The sequence below is a fragment of the Thalassophryne amazonica genome, chromosome 6, assembly GCF_902500255.1.
Source record: "Thalassophryne amazonica chromosome 6, fThaAma1.1, whole genome shotgun sequence".
In the NCBI taxonomy this organism is placed as follows: Eukaryota; Metazoa; Chordata; class Actinopteri; order Batrachoidiformes; family Batrachoididae; genus Thalassophryne; species Thalassophryne amazonica.
The window spans coordinates 32,314,772-32,335,279 of NC_047108.1; the positions used below are offsets into that span (position 1 = coordinate 32,314,772).

Below are 20,508 nucleotides of genomic sequence, written 5' to 3' on the forward strand. Positions count from 1 at the left end.
AGAAGGTCACGGGTTCGATTCCCACCTGTGGCCTTTCTGTGTGGTGTTTGCATGTTCTCGTGTTTGCGTGGGTTCTCTCCGGGTGCTCCAGCTTCCTCCCACATCCAAAGACATGCATTGGAAACTTTAAATTGTCCATAGGTGTGTGTGTGTGTGTGTGTGTGTGTGTGTGTGTGTGTGTGTGTGTGTGTGTGTGTGTGTGTGTGTGTGTGTGTGTGTGTGTGTGTGTGTGTGTGTGTGTGTGTGTGTGTGTGTGTGTGTGTGTGTGTGTGTGTGAATGTGTTTGTTTGTCTATATGTGGCCCTGGGACAGACTGGTGTCCTGTCCAGTTGAACCCCGCCTCATGCCCTATTACTGCTGGGATAGATTCCAACCCCCCCTGACCTTCAATTGGAGCAAGCAGTTGAAGATGAGTGAGTATTTTCTGTCCTTGAAACTACATGGCCTTCTATTGTGGCCAGCCTAAGGCACACCCGTGCATTAATAATGCTGTCTAATCAGCATCTTGATATGCCACACCTGTGAGGTGGGATGAATTATCTCTGCAAAGGATTGAGATAGATTTGTGAACAATATTTGAGAGAAATAGGCTTTTTGTGTATATAGAAAATGTTTTAGATATTTTGAGTTCAGCATTTTGTTTTGTCCCACGAATTTGCTCAAATCAAACAGGAATTTGTGCCAGTCCCTGCTATCTTAGTATCATATCTGTTGTTATTGTTGTTGTTTGTAGCAGTGTAAGTTAAAAACCCTCTGGGCCTGACGCTGTTGTATACGACGGCTAAGACCAAGCTTTACTAAATTATAAATAACATTTTAATGATATAAGATAGAGCCTTAGTTTTTTTTTTGCTGAAAAGTTAACTTCGTGGACCTTCGAGCCACCCATCGGCCATCTTTGTACTCCTCATAGAAGCTGTGTGATGATGTGCGCAATGTGAGTGTCCAATCGGAATTGGTTCACCGTCACATGGTTTTCCAAAATCCAGTTGTAGGGCAGATTCACCTCATGTGAAAAGCCAAAGATCATTTTCAGGAGTGATATGTTACCAGTTGGCCCGTTTGAATAGCCAACTTTGATTTGCTTATGTACGAGGTCTGTCAATAAAGTAACGGTCCTTTTTATTTTTTTCAAAAACTATATGGATTTCATTCATATGTTTTTACGTCAGACATGCTTGAACCCTCGTGCGCATGCGTGAGTTTTTCCACGCCTGTCGGTGACGTCATTCGCCTGTGAGCACTCCTTGTGGGAGGAGTCATCCAGCCCCTCGTCGGAATTCCTTTGTCTGAGAAGTTGCTGAGAGACTGGCGCTTTGTTTGATCAAATTTTTTTCTAAACCTGTGAGACACATCGAAGTGGACACGGTTCGAAAAATTAAGCTGGTTTTCAGTGAAAATTTTAACGGCTGATGAGAGATTTTGAGGTGATTCTGTCGCTTTAAGGACTTTTCACGGTGCGAGACGTCGCGCAGCGCTCTCAGGCAGCGTCATCAGCCTGTTCAAGCTGAAAACCTCCACATTTCAGGTTCTATTGATCCAGGACGTCGTGAGAGAACAGAGAAGTTTCAGAAGAAGTCGGTTTCAGCATTTTATCCAGATATTCCACTGTTAAAGGAGATTTTTTTAATGAAAGATGTGCGGACGGGTCCGCACGTCGGGACGCAGCCGCCGCGACGCTCCGCCACAGGAAAAACACCTCTGTTGAAAGCCTTAAGGACAAGTTGGAACATGTCCTGCCTGTTAAACAATTTCTCATATACTCACTCCACTGAAAGCCATCAAAAGCCGCCTGGATTTTACAAATGGTTATCAACACGGAGGTGTTTTTCCTGTGCCGCTGCACCGCGTCGGCTGCGTCCCGACGCGCAGACCCGTCCGCACGTCTTTCATTAAAAAAATCTCATTTAACAGTGGAATATCCGGATAAAATGCTGAAACCGACTTCTTCTGAAACTTCTCTGTTCTCTCACGACGTCCTGGATCAATAGAGCCTGAAATGTGGAGGTTTTCAGCTTGAACAGGCTGCCTGAGAGCGCTGAGCGACGTCTCGCTCCGTGGGAAGTCCTTAAAGCGACAGAATCACCTCAAAATCTCTCATCAGCCGTTACAATTTTCATTGAAAACCAGCTTAATTTTTCGAACCGTGTCCACTTCGATGTGTCTCACAGGTTTAGAAAAAATTTTGATCAAACAACGCGCCAGTCTCTCAGCAACTTCTCAGACAAAGGAATTCCGACGAGGGGCTGGACGACTCCTCCCACAAGGAGTGCTCACAGGCGAATGACGTCACCGACAGGCGTGGAAAAACTCACGCATGCGCACGAGGGTTCAAGCATGTCTGACGTAAAAACATATGAATGAAATCCATATAGTTTTTGAAAAAAATAAAAAGGACCGTTACTTTATTGACAGCCCTCGTAATATACCAATACTGCCACATACTGGATGATTGGAATATGTTGTTTGGATGATGGAAATTAGTAGCAGGTATAAATGGATTTACATGTCGCTTGTCTGCCACCTGCTGAAAATGTCTGGGATTGTTGCAAAGTATAATCTCATCATTACATGCATGATGGAAATTAGGAGCAGGTGTCCTTAATGATACATGTATAACTTGAAATGAGCTTGTTTGTCAGTTTTTGTTAGAAATAAGAATAACATTAGTTTCTGTTGCGACTGTGCTTGTGTGCTCTTTAACAGGTGTGGCTGTTAGAGATGAACTGCAACCCGGCTCTTCACACTAACTGTGAAGTACTGAAGAAGGTGATACCCGCAACTGTTGTGGAGATATTGGGTGAGGGCAGAACTCACACTTTCTTCACACTGTTGATGTTCCAAACAGATAGGGTGATGACTTCTCTTCCTGCTGGTCTTTAGATCTAACACTGGAGACCTTTACAAAGTGTCGCCTTGGCCAGAGGATCCTTCCTTTGGCCAGTCAGAGAGACTTTGTGCTGCTGTACACTGAGCCTGTCCTCCCACGCAGCAAGAGCTATGCGCTGACAAACAGACAATTCAACCACAAACCCACCAAAAAGCTTCAGAAGGCCACACAAAATGAAAATGGTGAAAGAGGGAGTGGTTCAATGGCTGGTTCCTGTCCCACAACCTACACATCACCTCTTCAACAAAGTTCTGCAAGAAATAAAGATCAGTCAGTGCCGCCACCTGATGACACACAGACCATGAGAGACCAAAAACTCCAGCCTCAGGGGCAGAAGAAGCTCAAAACATTACAAGCGGTCACTTGTGTGTGTGACGCACATAAAAGCAAAGAGGAAACTAGTGAAGACAAAATCAGAGAGCACTCAGACGTGTCAACCTCCGAAAGGAAAGAGCAACTGTGAGGCAGCTGTCATCTACACAAATGGTTTCATCTGTAGGCAAAAAAATGGAATAATAAATAATCAAGTCATGATTTTAATAATGTTGACTGTGCTTTATTCAGCAAAGAGACATTTACAAAGAACCAGTGAGTAAATGCTTAAAGACTGAGATGAATGATTTGTTGTAAGACACAAACAGTCAGTGACTAACAGATTAAAGCAAAATCTACAGTGAAGGAGGAATCGTGTGAACACATGTGAGTCTGTTCTCCTTTTCTATCTCACACAAAAAGGTGGAACAAATATGACTGATCAGTACTCATATAGTATTAAGGGCCGGCTCATAACACATGATGCAGGTGGTTTGGGGGCATGTCCAAGCTGTTATTTCTATCTAGAACAGTGCTTCCCGATCCTGGTCCTCAAGGACCCCTGACCAACACATCTCTACATGCTGCTGATTGGAGGTAGCTCCTGATTGGCTGAGCATGCACAGATGAGCTAATCAGCTTTTTGCAGAGAAGGGAAAGATGAAGTCCGGAGTTAGGAGACACTGACCTAGAGGACACATACTGAGCAAAAAAGGTTCACACTGGAGGCGAAGGGGTTAGGGTTTATTGTCTTTATTAGCCAAGGGTGTTTTATGGGCCTTAACATAAATTCAACCATCCAGAGTGTCACCAGTCCTTCCTTTTAACACTCACATGACCTAACTACAGTATTTTAGCAAATAAAATGGTAGAGTGGTGTCATTTATGTGTTGTGTGGGCCGCTGAAGAGGAGGTACTGCTGGCCCACCACCAGAAGGCGTCCTGCCTGAAGTGCGGGCTTCAGGCACGTGAGGGCGCCGGAGCACCGGGAGTGGCAGCTGTCACTCATCTACAACACCAGCTGTCACTCATCATTATCATCCACACCTCCATAAGAGCCGGGCAGCATCTTCACCTCACTGCCGAGAAATCATCTACCGTGAAGTAAACGTCTCAGCCTTTGATTTATACAGTAGTAACGTTTTTACTTCTGTACGTACTGACAGTATTCTGAATTTGCAGACTGTTAATTGTTACTGCAGGATCTGTACAAACTCCGTGATTGAGAGGTGGAGGTGCTTTCACCTTCATGTTGAACTGTTTGCTGGGTGTTCATACACCCACCATCACCTGTCTGTTCTTTCTGCCAGCAGTACCCGATCTGACAGCCGGAGGCAGTGGCCACCTGGGGACCCAGTGCTTGGCGGCTCCAGGATTGGTTCAGGTCCGGTGGAGTGGAAGGCGTGTGGGATCCGGCTTTTTTCTGGACGGGCGTCTTCTATCCTCGAGCCTGCTCACACACCACCGTAACTTATTTGACTGGTGATCTCAATTGTGTTGTCTGTTACTCTGTTACTCTGTTGTGCACATTCACAACATTAAATTGTTATATTTGGCTTATTCCATTGTCCGTTCATTTGCGCCCCCTGTTGTGGGTCCGTGTTCCTACACTTTTCACAACATTATGACCCCTTTATGTTTTCTACTTCCTTTATCTATGTCAGATATTCTAAAATGTCGTAAGTAATTATTGATTGTGTACAATAAAATTACACCTTGTAATGTTAAAAAAACACATCTTTTTGGGGTCATTCATGACCAATCTGGTCTCACGGCAGGTCATGATTCAGCAGCACAAAATATACATTAATCTATTGGTTTGTGATATTGTGATGAAAAGCGCCTCATTTTCATCACAGCAGCACAAATTCATTCCGTGATGGCTGCACAAAATAAAAAATGAAGCGGGGGGGGTGGGGGGGTTATGGTTAGGGTTGGGGGAAGGACTAGGGTTAGGTTATGGTTAAGGTTAAGGTTGGGGGTAGGAGTAGGGTTAGTAATAGTGAGGTTAAAAAAAAAACCCCCGTCATGAAAATTTGACTCATTTCGTGATGGGAGTACGAAAAAGAGAATCTATACGGAGAGAGCATGTGGTGGACGTTCCTATGAGAGATGGCATATGTGAATATTGCATCCATTATATCCACTGTCATATTCTCTGACCACCATGCATGGCTGTGCAAGTAATGTAATGGTTGTAGCCCCACAGGGACCCTACAGCAAGAGCCAACAAAGTAAGGTGAATAAAACAGTCTTTCTTCTAAAATGCAGAGCAGCCAGGGGTCACCCTACACAGTCACTCAACCAGATCTGGGTGTCAAGAAGTTGGCAGCTCCATCATGACAATGTACCCGCCCATTCTGCTCAGCTGATTCAGGTTTTCCTGGCCAAAGACAACACTCCTGTGATTTGTCAGTCTCCCTACTCTCCTGACATGGTTCCCTTGAATTTTTGGCTCTTCCCCAAGAACAAAATGACACTAAAAGAGACTCAGTTTGAGTCATGAGAAGATATCATGCAAAATGCAACGGCCCAGCTGGACACCATAACAAAAGAGGCTGACCAGAAATGCTTCCAGCAATGGCAGAACCGCTGGGATATGTGTGTGCAGTCCCAAAGAGACTATGTCGAAGGGGATTAGAATTTCAGACTCCCACGTGACAGATTCTATTTTTCACAGCCAAAGGTAGGATACTTACTGCACCTAGTCTGTCACTTATCCATTTCCCATTTTTGTTATTCGGTAATGTTATTTACCCTCTGTAGGTTCAACTTCAGCATTTGCTTCATAGTTACCCTAAGCCTAAAATTGCTTTTTTTATTATTCCATTTAGAATAACTTAAAAAAAATGGGTAACGTGATTAGCATTAGTAAACATAACTTGTTGCTTGTGGCTTAATAGCATTTAAAGTTATAACAATAATTTTTTTAACAAGGGTGAGTACTTTAGTCATGGGGCGGATCCAAATATTATAATATTTGTACCCACAGGTCATACAAATATTGTGTGAAAATGATGTCTGAGTCAGTCTGATTTCAGCACAGATGTGTTTACTGCAGTCCGACCACATGGTTTACTCCCTGTCAGTTAAATTTAACCTCACTGACCAAATGTTTTGTTTTTTGATTTGCTTTTTTAACCTCAAATCGGCAGCAGCTGTGAATGAAAAACTGAAAATTCATCAATCACTCATCTTTCGCCTAGTTGTGTTGCTTACAGAGGACAGAAGCGTGCACCGCGTGGACAACCAAAAATCAAACATCAGTAGTGCAGAAGCAGGAAGAGCCACGTGAGACTACATTCTGCAGTTGTTGAGGCTTGTTGTTATGACTGAAACGGTTCACCTCTCACTTTCATAACTCATAATTACAACAGTGTTCTGACTCCATGCATGCAAACACAGGCAGGCATGGTTCCGACTTTTCCCAACACAGGGCTTACTTCATCTGCTTGCTTCATCAAACATATGCTGACAGTGTCAGAGGTGCCTGATAGTGCCACGTGGACTATCATCTGCATGGGAACCACTCCTATTTATGAGTTAATGCGTCAACAGGTTCCCAATGTCAGCTTAGTGTCTGAAAAACCAAAGCGAGGAAGTCCCACAGCCGTCCGCAGACAGCCAACTGACAGGAAGGAAGGAACAACCACGCGGTGCCTCCGTGAACACATCTCACTGCTTTTATCTTCAATTCCTCCTCCGTCTGCAGCACCTTTTGTTCTGAAGGTTTTGTGAAAACACACACAACTTGCCGGCAAAAAAGGAGGAACTAGGACTTAACTGGCCACCCCCCCCCCCAACCCCCCAGTGCACAATATCCTCTTTTGGAGCACAGCAGACCTGTTTTCATTTCATCTCTTAGGTTTTAGCGCAGCGTGCAGACAGTGGGGATGGGTGTCGGGGCAGATGGTGTTCAGCTTGGCCCCCAGAAGCTGAGGCCGAGTTGAGGCGGAGAGGAACACAGGCTTCTGTCATGGGATGCTGCAGTGTGACGCAGAGGCATAGCGGCGTGGACGAGGTGGGCCCCGATGAGATCGAGCTCCTGGAACTCAGTGGAGAAAACTCAGGGTAAGGATCAAACACACTGTTTAAAGAGCCATAAAGTCAGACTTACACAAATCCACATCTGTACATGAGCAACTGTTTGTTGTGATTTGGCGCTATATAAAAAAAATTGATTGATTGATTGATTTATGGAACAAAATGTCAACAGTACGACAGTGGGAGGGGCTGTAGGTGATCTTAGGTCATGTTTTAGGCTTGTTGAACTGCAGTTTGGTATATTGGTGTGTTGTAGATTAGAGCTGTAGCTATTAATCAATTATTAATCAACAACTATTTTGGCTATAGTTTGCTGTGTAGGTCCCAGTTTTGTTTTATTTTTTACTAGTTTGGGAGGTCCTGTCACTTCCTCTCCAGTGCAACTTATATACCATTTTGAGTACATTATTATTACTGTGCTTCTGCTTATGATAATAACAATAATGATAATATTAATGGGTAAAACTGTGGTTTCACACTGTTGCATCACAGGGAATAAGGTTGTGGGATCGCGTCCCACCTGGTCCTGTCTGTGTGGAGTTTGCATCTTCCCCCATCTTAATGTGGGTTCCCTCTGGGTGCACCGGCTTCCTCCCACATTCCAAAGACGTGGAGATTAGGTGAATTGGAAACTGTAAATTAAATGTAGGTGTGAGTGAGAGTGTCAGTGTGTTTGTCTGTCAATATTTGGCAGCTCCCCAATAACATTTAGTTGGGCTAAGCAATTTGTAGAAAATGAAGGAATGAATGAATAATAACAATAATAATAATAATAACTATGGCTTTCCCATGAATCAAAGCACTAAACAAGATAAAATACAATAATAAAAGTACATTACAACAATTCACAAAAATCCCAAATGAAAGAGCTAATGAAACAAACAAACAAAAACAAAATCAAGTGTATTCACATTTTTATTGTAGTGTTTCCAACACTGTAGGTCAGCAATCCATGCTCCTCTGTGTCAAATAACATCCAATATTTTGTCCAGCGCACATTTATTTGTCTGTCTTTCTTAGTTTTGGAATTTGAAAGTCCTTTTGGGACACACCACAGGCAGAGGTCTTCCTGCAAAAATCCACTGTTCACGTCTGCATCCGTGTCCCTCTGATGTTTTCTGTTGTCCAAACTGCATCAGTTAATGTCCAATATATTGTCCAATGCACACTTACTTGTCTGTTTTGCTTATTTTTAGAATATAAAAGCCTTTATGTAAAGTAACAGGACTTGCCTTGGTGTGGTGAGTTCCTGTCTGTTGTTGAACTTTCCTCCAGGGAAACACTGTGTGGAAAAAGTCAATTCCATGTACAGAAAAAGGGTGACTTATATATGTTTTTCCTCTTCAAGAGGCATTTTTTTGACAGGTGACGTTTATATTCTAGAACATATGGAAATCATTTTCAGTGACTTTTGCTTTTTCCAAGAAAATATACAAATTGTCTGATTTCAGCTTTGTGAACTTGAATATTTTCCTGTTTATTCTACTATCCTGCTTCTCTCTGGCAGACAACTCAATATTCCTGGGTTGGGAACACACATTTGAAGGCATCATCTTGGGGTCTGGAAAACACTCATCCACATTTTTCACAATTTTATGACATTTTATGCACCCAACTTCTAATTGATGAATCAAGAAATGAATCAATTATGAAACCGGTCATTAGTTGCAGCCCCATTGTGAAACAGGAAGTGTAAATTGCATTTCCTGCAATAAATGTTACTTTCTTTTGCGATTTTCATTCATTGGCACTGAAAAAGGAAATAAGAGCTGGCCTCCTGCACAACCCTGCAGAGTTGTGAACTGTCGCCATCATCAGGATGTCATTTACATCAAAAATGTGCTTCCAGGAAGAAGCAGTCTACTTCCTGTGTCCAACAGAAGTTCAATTAGAAACAGACAGGACAACAGATTGCATCCATATGATTTAGCAGAACAACTAATTGGCTCTTATTTGCTCAACATGAACTTGGGGATGCAGTGATGCTGCGTTCATGTGATTATGAGATTACTGTAATCCAGAGTGGGCAGGACAAATCCAGGCTCACTGCGAGACTGTGGGATTAGCAGGAGTTAATCACAACAGTAATTACTGCTTGTTAATACATGCTCAGTGCTTGTTTAATGATTATCATGGAATTTTCATGGCTGTAATGTCAACACATTTTTGCAGATGATGTAAAGATACAGATGTATTGTGATGCATTCGCTGGCATACAAAAACACAGACAAATGTGTATCTGCTTTGGAGTTGAGGGTCAGATGGTGCGTCTGCTGTAATCTGATTATGTCTGGCTGCTGCTCCAGACAGGAGCAGATATACTAGCAACAGATTGGTACCTGACACCACACTTAGGCCCATACGTATTTGGGCAGTGACACAAATTTTTGTATTTTTGATCCTGTACACCACCACAATGGAGTTGAAATTACATGATTACATGAATGAAGCTGTGCGCTCATATCATGGACACATCAGCCAGCACCGTGTGTCCAGGTGTCCAGTGAGCAGCGCGACAAAGGACACTGTGTCATATTGTCACGAAAATGTGACTCATTTCGTCATGGAAGCACGAAAAAAAAAAAGTGAGACTGGGCTGCCATAACTCACGTGGTGGATGTGACAGTCTGATTGCCAGCTGAGTGTTCACATGATCACACAGAGCTTTTCACATGGGGCAGCCTGCCTGATGTTGTGAGAGATGATGCAGTCACTGCTGCCTGTCGCAAAGGCGAGATATATATATATATATATAGAGAGAGAGAGAGAGAGAGAGAGAGATAGATAGCAGAGGGTCACCCATTTGAGTCTGGTCTGCTTGAGGTTTCTTTCTCAAATCATCAGGAGTTTTTCCTGGCCACTGTCGCCTGTGAATCGTACAGTAACTGCTGTGTGCTTGTCTTCACTGAAACATGGTTAAATGACAACATTCCAGACTCTGCTGTACAACTGGAGCAGCTAGCATGCTATTGAGCTGACCAGGCCATCGTAAACAGAGGAAAGACTCATGGCGGGGGCCTGTGTGTCTACGTTCGGAATGAGTGGTGCCAGGACGCTGTGGTGGTGTGCAAACACTGCACATCACTAGCGGAGTTTATGATCATTAAGTGCCGTCCCTTCTATCTGCCCAGGGAGTTTACTGTGATTTTGCTGGTGTCATTCTACATCCCCCCCCACAAACAGCAGCAGTGATAGAAATGCAGCACTCAGTGAACTGGACCAGGCTATCAGTGAACAACAAACTGCACACCCAGACGGTTTTATCATCCTCACTGGAGATTTTAATCATGCTGATCTCAAAACTGTCCTTCCAAAATTTCACCAGCATGTTGATTTCCCAACAAGGGGAAAACAAGGGGAAAAAATATGGACTTGGCTTACAGCACACACAAAGGAGCATGCAAAGCCCCCCCCCACACACACACATCGGACTATCTGACCACATCACTGTTATGCTAATGCCAGCATACAGACAATCTGTGAAAGTCATCAAATCTGTTAAGAAGCAGGTAAGAGTGTGGCCAGAGGGGGCCACCTCTGCTCTCCAGGGTGCTTCAACACAACTGATTGGGAAATGTTAAAACACGCAGCAACCTACAACAACAACACTAACATTGAGGAGTACACAGACACTGTGACCTCCTACATCACAAAGTGCATTGATGATGTGACCCACACAAAAACCATCATCAGCTGGGCCAACCGGAAACCATGGCTGACAGGTGATGTCCACAAGCTGCTGAGAGCCAGAGACAAAGCCTTCAGAGCCGGGGATGAATCTGGCTTGAGAACAGTGAGAGCCAACCTGTCCCGTGGCATCAGGAAGGCAAAATAGGACTACACACAAAAGATAACGTCCCACTTCAGAGACCGCAAGGACGCACAGAGCCTATGATGAGGCATTCAGGCTGTCACTGACTACAAGCCAGCACCACAGAGCTGTGAGAGCAACACCTCTCTGCTCAACAACCTGAACCGCTTCTTTGCACGCTTTGAAGCACTGAACACCACACAGCCACAGAAGGCCCCACCCCCTCCCCACGACCAGACCCTATGTCTCTCTGTCGCCAGCGTGATGAAGACACTGGTGGCCATCAACATGCTGCTGGAGGACTGCACAGAGGAGCTTAAGGATGTCTTCACAGACATCTTTAACACTTCCCTGAAGCAAGCCGTTGTTCCATCATGCTTCAAAACTGCCACCATCATACCTGTGCCAAAAAAATCAGCTCCATCCTGCTTCAATGACTACCGTCCGGTGGCACTGACACCCATCATCATGAAGTGCTTCGAACGGCTAGTCATGTCACACATCAAATCCATCCTCCCCCCCCCCCACCCTAGACCCTCCCAGTTCGCATACAGAGCCAAGCGTTCTACAGAGGACGCAATCTGCTCAGCCCTGCACCCAGCCCTCACCCATCTGGACAAGAAGGACTCATATGTGAGAATGCTGTTCATAGACTTCAGTTCAGCGTTCAACACCATAATACCTCAACAGCTCATCTGCAAACTGGACAAACTGGGGCACAGCACCTCCCTTTGCAACTGGCTGTTGGACTTCTTCACCCAGAGGCCACAAGCAGTCCGTGTTGGCAACAACACCTCGAGCAGCATTGTATTGAACACAGGGGCTCCCCAAGGCTGCGTGCTCAGTCCACTGCTCTTCACATTACTGAAACATGACTGCACAACAACCCACAGCACAAACCACATAGTGAAGTTTGCGGACGACACAACTCTGTGGGGCCTATCACCAAGGGCGATGAAACTCACTGCAGGGAAGAGGTCAACCTTCTGACCACGTGGTGCAGAAACAACAACCCCCTGCTGAATGTCAACAATACCAAGGAGATTGTTGTTGCCTTCCGGAAAGGTCACACCCAACACCTGCCACTGACCATCGAGGGTGCTGCTGTGGAGAGAGTGCGCAGCACCAAATTCCTGGGGATGCAAATCACTGAGGACCTGTCCTGGACCACCAACACCGCATCACTGGCAAAGAAGGCCCAGCGGCGTCTCTACTTCCTGTGCAAACTCAAGCGGGCAAGTGCTCCACCAACCATCATGAGCACTTTCTACCGTGGCATCATTGAGAGCATCCTTTCCAGCTGCATCACTGTGTGGGGCGGAAGCTGCACTGACGACAACAGGAAAGCCCTGCAGCGCATAGTGAATGCAGATGGAAGGATCATTGGTGCCTCACTCCCCTCTCTGCAAGACATATACACCACCCACCTCACCCGCAAAGCAACCACAATTGTGGGCAATGCAACCTGTTTAGCACTCTGCCCTCCGGGAAGAGGTACAGGAGCCTCCGGTCCCGCACCACCAGACTCAGAAAGAGCTTCATCCACAAGGCTGTGAGATTATTGAAATCTCTCCCCCCAGCTCCACTGTGTCATATCGTCATGAAAATTTGACTCATTTCGTCACGGAAGCACGAAAAAAAAGTGAGACTGGGCTGCCATAACTCACGTGGTGGATGTGACAGTCTAATTGCCTGCTGAGTGTTCACATGATCACACAGAGCTTTTCACATGGGGCAGCCTGCCTGATGTTGTGAGAGCTGATGCAGTCACTGCTGCCTGTCGCAAAGGCAATATATATATATATATATATATATATATATATATATATATATATATATATATATATATATATATATATATATATATATATATATATATATATATATATATATACGAGGTCTGTCCAAAAAGTATCAGACCTTTTTATTTTTTTCAAAAACCATATGGATTTGAATCATGTGTGCTTGCATGAGCCAACCTTGAACCTTCATGCACATGCGTGATTTTTTTCACGCCCGTCGGTTGCATCATTCGCCTGTGAGCAGGCTTTGTGTGAGCACTGGTCCTCCCCTCTCGTTGGATTTTCATTGCGATGTGGAACGATTTGGAGCTTTGCTGCATCAAATTTTTCCAGAAACTGTGAGAGACAGCCAGGTGGAAACCATTCGGAAGATTCAGACGGCTTTCGGTGACGATCCTATGGGCATCACACAGATTAAGGAGTGTTACAACCGGTTTAAAGACGGCGCACAATGGCGGAGGGTGCGCCGCGCTCCGAGCGGTCATCGACAGGCTGAAACGACCAGATCATTTCCAAAGTGAACGCTGTGTTGATCCGGGACGTCGTCTGACTACCAGAGAAATTGCAGAAGATGTGGACATCAGCACTTTTTCGGCACATTCCACTGTTACAGGAGATTTTGTAATGAAAGACGTGTGGAGGTTGGAAGTCTCACAGGACATGTTGTGACATGTCCAGCTCTTACACAATTCCTCGGATACTCACTCAACTGAAAAGCCACTGAAAGCCGTTTGAATCTTCCGAATGGTTTCCACCTGGCTGTCTCTCACAGTTTCTGGAAAAAATTGATTCAGTGCTGCTCCAGTTGTTCAGACATTTTCCTCGCAATGAAAATCCAACGAGGGGGGAGGACCAGTGCTCACTCAAAGCCTACTCACAGGCGAATGACGCAACCGACAGGCGTGAAAAAACTCACGCATGCACACGAAGGTTCAAGGTTGGCTCATGCAAGCACACGTGATTCAAATCCATAAGGTTTTTGAAAAAAATAAAAAGGTCTGATACTTTTGGAACAGACCTCATATATATATATATATATATATATATATATATATATATATATATATATATATATATATATATATATATATATATATATATATATAAAATATCTGTTGCCCATGACAATGTCCTGCACTGATTCACTTTATCACCACCACAACACTTGCACAAAAATCTGCTGCTGCTACAAATACTGAATGGTTTGCACTACTGCACTTTCCACTTTTACTGTTACCTCAGACACTACTGTAAATACTAAATACTTGTCCTTATTGTCAAAATGTCTTGTCCTGTCATCACCAAGGGAAGGTGAGAAAAGAAATTTTGATTCCTTGTATGTCTAGTACATGTGAAGAATTGACAATAAAGCCGACTTTGACTTTGACTTTGACTGTGTGCTTGCTCTTGAGGCGACTTTGTTGTGATTTGGCGCTATGTGAATGAAAATAAATTGAAAGAAATTGAAATTTGAAATATATCTTCAATTCTATGTTATGTTTGCCATTTAAGTGGCTTTTCCATTACCGGTACTTAAGAAATTTAACCTTGACCCTAGTGTACTGAAAAACTATTGGCTGATATCAAATCTATCATTTTGCTCTAAAACTCTGGAAAAGGTGGTTTAACAGACCACCTTACTGAGAATAATCTTTTGAGGCGCTGCAGTCTGCTTCTAGAAAAACATCATTCCACAGAGACAGCTCTCACTAAAGTGCTGAATAATCTTCTGCTTGCAATGGATTCGGACACAACTATGGTTCTGGTACTGTTAGATCATCATAGTGCTGCGTTTGATGCCGTGGATCAACGTATTCTAATTGATAGGCTGGAGAATCATTTTGGGATTACTGGGAATGCCCTTGCATGGTTGACATCATACCTGACCAGTCGTTCTCACTGTGTTTTGTACGATAACACTACCGCTAACCTTAGTGACACAGAAATTTGGGGTTCCACAGGGGCCTTTCTCAGGCCCCTTGATTTTCTCCCTTTATATAGCACCCCTTGGTCACATATCGCGGCATTTTGGGATTAGCTTTCATTGCTATGCTGATGATACTCAGTTATATATGCTGATAACTGCTGGCAATCTCATCCACATAAAATCTTTAGAAGATTGCCTTACATCAATGTAAAGCTGGATGTCTAGCAATTTTCTCCTTTTAAACTTTGATAAGTGTTGTGAAAAGTGTAATGACACGGACCCACAATGGTCAATGGAAATAAGAAGTAACAATTTTAATGTTGTGAAATGTGCACAACGGATACAGATACAATTCAATACTAAGGTCAATTATAAAGTTGGTGTCATGTGGGCAGGCTCGAGGATAGGAGACGCCCGTCCAGAGAAGAGTCGGGACCCACACGATTTCCACCGCCAACGGATCTGGAACACTCCAGAGCCGCCAAGTCCTGAGTCCCCAGGTGGCTACAGTCTCCACCTGTCAGATCGGGTACTGCTGGCAGGAAACAGAAACAGTCAAGAGTGGGTGTGTGTGCACACACCCAGTAAAACAGTCAGCTGAGTATTCCTGATGGAGGGAGAAAACACCACCTGCCAATCCCACTACTTCCTCTGGTTATCCGTGCAGACTCCACTACACAAGTATAAGAGTGAAGAGTGGAGAACGCCACCTCTTACCACTCCCTTCGACTCGGCAGTCAGTGGAGAAGCTGCAAACTCAGAAGGTAAATTAGCTACCAGTACAGATGTGAAAAAACGTCACAACTTAGCTGATTCAGTGTTACGGCTGAGTGTCTACCTGAACGATTCAGACGATTTCTCAGCAGAGGTGTGGTGTCTTCTCCAGGCTTTTATGGGTGAGGTGTGATGAGGTGATGAATGACAGCTGTCAACTCCGGGCTCCTGGTGCTCCTGGTGGCGACTGCGCCCTCTGGTGCCTGAAGCCCGCCTTCAGGCAGGGCGCCCTCTGGCATTGGGCCAGCAGTACCTCCTCTTCGGGCGGCCCACACAACAATAAGACTGAAATGATGGCTTTTGGTCCAGAGAGACATCGGCATCAATTTGACCAGCATAACTTAGCCTAGGCTCATGTGTCATACATCACACTGACAAAGTGAGGAACCTCAGGGGTAATTTTTGATCCTACGTTGTCCTTTGACCTCCACATCAGAGATATTATGAGGACTGCTTTCTTCCACCTGCAAAATATAGCGAAGATTCATCCCATCTTGTCTATGGCTGATGCTGAGACCCTGATTCATGCATTTGTCTCTTCTAGATTGGACTACTGCAATGTTCTGTTTTCTGGTTTTCTTACAGTCCAGCATTAGGGTCTCCAATTGGTGCAAGTAAAGCTAGCACATAAGGGAGAAATACAGTTCCCAGTACGTGGAAAAATATGGAAAGAAATATATAACAGAATGGATAAGCAACATTTAAATAAAAAAAATAGAACATGAGGCTGGTGATAGTACAAACCAAATGTTTTTTTCATCAGTACTGCAAATTAGTGATGAAAAAATTGGAACACTGCTTTGAAACATTTTGAAATCTTGAATTCACCTGGGTTTTGAACATTATTCCAGACTGTGCATGAAAAGGAAGACAGTCACATCACATGCTATGCTGCCACCTGGTGAACAGTGGCTCCTGTTGGACAGCACAGGAATGAGCATCCTCATCAAATTATGAATTTCACATTTAAAAACTACAGCCAGCACCATCTCTACATGCACTAGCACACATGTTGATGTGTATTCTGAAATGCAACATAAAACTAACAGGAAGGAAATTAAAACATGTTTTGTTGTACTGAATTATGTATTTTATACAGCACTTTGAGGACACACAGACATAGGGGCAGTTCATGGTCTCCTGTTTGCTTCAGTCTCATGTGTTTATCCAGAACTGAAGCAAAAACGGTATACCACTGTCCCATCATGCTTTACTGCCGATCTGTGACAATGTAATCTGATTACAGGCTGTGGAGTCTGGGAGAGACCAGGCTCCAACTGTCAGTGCACAATGGGAGAGACGAGCCACCGCTGCCATCACCGCCACCGCTGCCAACCTGCCCTTCAGTACAACACCTGGGACAAGAGGTCAGTACGTGTGCTCTGGGTGCATTCACTGAAAAACAAAGTCTGGATTTATATGATTTCATGATGTACTTCGCTGTAGTTGCTGGTCAGAATGTGTCCAAATAACATCATAACATCATGACATCCTTTTCTTTTGTTTGTAATTATTTGAACACCTTTTGATCATGTGCAACCAATATACACTGAGGCAAATAAGTATTTCATCCACAGTTGATTTTGCAAGTTTTCCCACCTACAAAGAATGGAGAGCTCTGTAAGTTTATCGTAGGTCCACTTCAACTGTGAGAGACAGAATCTAAACAAACAAATGCAGAAAATCACATTGTATGATTTTTAAAATCATTTTATTGGATGAAATAAGTATTTGATACAATAAAAAATAGACCTTAATATTTGGTACAGAAACCTTTGTTTGCAGGTACAGAGGTCAGACTTTTCCTGTAGTCCTTTACTAAGTTTTCACACACTGCAGCAGGGATTTTGGTCCACTCCTCCATGCAGATCTTCTCCAGATCTTTCAGGTTTTGAGTTTCAGATCCCCCCAAAGATTCTCTATTGAGTTCAGGTCTGGAGACTGGCCAGGCCACTCCAGGACCTTGAAATGCTTCTTATGGAACCCCTCCTTAGTTGCCCTGGCTGTATGTTTCAGGTCATTGTCATGCTGGAAGACCCTGCCATGACCCATCTTCAATGCTCTTACTGAGAGAAGGAGATTCTTTGCCAGAATCTCATGATACATGACCCCATCCATCCTCCCTTCAATACAGTGCAGTCGTCCTGTCCCTTTTGCAGAAAAGCACACCCAAAAATGATGTTGCCACCCCCATGCTTCACTATTGGGATGGTATTCTTGGGGTTGTTCTCATCTTCCAAACACAGTGCGTGGAGTTGATACCAAAAAGCTCTGTTTTGGTCTCATCTGATCACATGACCTTCTCCCATGCCTCCTCTGGATCATCCAGATGGTCACTGGTGAACTTCAAATGGGCCTGGACATGTGCTGGCTTGAGCAGGAGGACCTTGCTGCCCTGTTGGATTTTAAACCATGACAACATCATGTGTTACTAATGTAATCTTTGTGACTGTGGTCCCAGCTCTCTTCAGGTCATTGACCAGGTCCTCCTGTGTTGTTCTAGACTTCCTCATAATCATCCTTATTCCACGAGGTGAGATCTCATCGACCGAGGGAGATTGACAGTCGTCTTGTGTTTCTTCCACTTTCTAATAATTACACCAACAGTTGTTGACTTCTCACCAAGCTCCTTGCCTGTTGTCCTGTAGTCCATCTCAGCCTTGTGCAGGTCTACAATTTTGTCCCTGGTGTCCTTCGACAGCGCTTTGGTCTTGGCTATGGTGGACAGGTTGGAGTGTATTTGATTGTGTGTGTGGACAGGTGTCTTTTGTACAGGCAACAAGTTCAAACAGGTGCAATTAATACAGGTGACGAGTGCAGAATAAGAGGGCTTCTTAAAGAAAAATTAACAGGTCTGTGAGAGCCAGAATTCTTGCTGGTTGGCAGGGGATCAAATACTTTTTCATGCAATAAAGTGCAAATTAATTATTTAAAAATCATACAATGTGATTTTCTGATTTTTAGATTCTGTCTCTCACAGTTGAAGTCTACCATAAAAATTACAGACCTCTCCATTCTTTGTAGGTGGGAAAACTTGCAAAATTGACAGTGGATCAAATACTTATTTGCCTCAATGTGTATATTGGTGTTTCTTTTTTCAGTGAGTGAACAGAGACACATCTCTGAACCTGGACATTTACACAGCAGTGTGTCAAATTATTTTTAATACATTTCAGAATAAAAACAGAGTATGGTGAGATATGGCTGATATGCACATAAAGAGTTTCCGCTCAGAGCTGTTACTTGTGTTGAGACTAGTCACACACACTCTCATGTGCATGTGCACACACAGTAGGAGTTTCCATGACTACGATGGTAAAAGTGTGTTTGTGGTTCGCACTTTACAGTGTGTACAGGAGGAAGGACAACTGATGTTGTCAGTTGTTGACTTCTTGGATGTAGAACTAGACTCTTCCTGTCACTGAGCAGCGAGTAATTGGGGCTGAATCCTGTTCAGAATAACCATTAAAAGTACCTTTCCTGCCACATGGAGGACAGTGTAGCTGTTGGAATCCATGTGATGACCCTTTCTTTTTCAGAGTTCCAGCGTTCCAGAGTGCAACACAAGAACCCTCACACCAGAAACATCTAACATCCCATTTTGGTCTAGAGTACGACGGAGTTTTAGGGCCACATTGAATTTCTTTTTTTTTTGGACTTCGAGAATAAAGTCGTAATATTATGAGAAAAAAGTTGTAATATTATGAGAAGAAAGTCGTAGTTTTACGAGAAAAAAGTCATAATATTACAAGAAAAAAGTTGAAATACAATTAAAAAATTAACTGGTAAAATTATGACTTTATTCTCATAATATTACGACTTTTTTTCTCGTAAAATTACGACTTTATTCTCATAAAATATTATGACTTTATTCTCGAAGTCTTAAAATTACAACTTTATTCTCGTAATATTATGACTTTATTCTTGTAATATTATGAGTTTATTCTCGAAGTCTAAAAAAAAACTAATTCTATGCGGCCCTAAAACGCTGTCGTACGAGAGGACCACATAGGAAATAAATGTTTTTATACTTTAAATGTGTATCCTCTGTTTTATTTCTACCTGTTATTATATAGGTGTGAATTTTACCAAATAAATCCATCTATCCACCCAACAGCCCTGCAGGAGCATGGCCCTTGTAAAACTGCTCAAAGTAGCCAGCCCAGCGGGACAGCACATCGGACTGCCTTGACTCATTGTCTGCCATGACTACAATGTGACAAAGTGTGGGTTTTAGGGAACTAAGTACTTTGAGGCTTCTGTTACCAGATCAAGCTGAAACTTCTCTGGAAGATGCTTAGAACTTAAAAGCAATCCTCCACAACCTTAAAGGTCTGGTTGCAGAACTCCCACATTACATTTTTGTCATCATTTCTGCGTAGGTCGGTATGTCTGCCTGTCAGATGGTATGCAAACTCCCTCAAACCAATCTGATCTTGAAGTCTAACCACATTTCATCTTGGTTACTAAGCAGACAGAAATTTGCAAGCTACAACAAATCTGTGGTCAGAGTTCTGCAGAGGATGCCGGTGTCTTCCCACAAAAACAAGATCAGTCTCCTTAGCAGCACCAGTGCTGTTAGAATACCATATCCAACATGGCCACTTTGGACATTGAAATCAGGATCTAGCAAAATGTAGTCTCAGATTGCAAAGTTGAGGAACATGGAGCCATTTTCACCATGCTCACCAGATCTGTGCTGATCAGCACAGTCCTTCTAGCCACTCTTTTGAGTGTAAGTGGTTACACTGACATCTTCCAAGACCAGTCGAATGTCTCCTCTGGGACAGTTATCCATCACTGAGTGAAGCCGCGAGAAGAAATTCAACTCTCTTTATTTCTCACTGTGGTCAGCACGTAGACAACTGACAAAACAGCTAGAGAGTGCTAAAGTTTGAACAGGTTAATACCCGTTTGACAGAGGCGACATCTGACACGATCAGAACAA

General features: G+C 43.6%; 2 protein-coding genes across 3 annotated transcripts in view; both read left to right on the forward strand.

The window, feature by feature from the left end:
* Nucleotides 1-3,353, forward strand: part of ttll10 (tubulin tyrosine ligase-like family, member 10) — a 68,848-nt gene extending 65,495 nt beyond the window's left edge. The window contains exons 7-8 of the mRNA XM_034171463.1: nucleotides 2,707-2,800; nucleotides 2,884-3,353. Of these exons, the coding sequence (XP_034027354.1) occupies nucleotides 2,707-2,800; nucleotides 2,884-3,353 (564 nt within the window). The remainder of the gene's footprint in view (nucleotides 1-2,706; nucleotides 2,801-2,883) is intronic.
* A 3,274-nt stretch (nucleotides 3,354-6,627) lies between these two features.
* The window catches only part of LOC117512005 (probable pleckstrin homology domain-containing family N member 1), a 48,021-nt gene continuing 34,140 nt past the window's right edge, over nucleotides 6,628-20,508 (forward strand). For both annotated transcript variants that reach the window (XR_004561180.1, XM_034171937.1), the window contains exons 1-2: nucleotides 6,628-7,273; nucleotides 16,807-16,927. Coding sequence is in view for 1 of the 2 variants with exons in the window: in XM_034171937.1 (XP_034027828.1) it covers nucleotides 7,179-7,273; nucleotides 16,807-16,927 (216 nt within the window). In the remaining variant the exon portion in view is untranslated. The remainder of the gene's footprint in view (nucleotides 7,274-16,806; nucleotides 16,928-20,508) is intronic.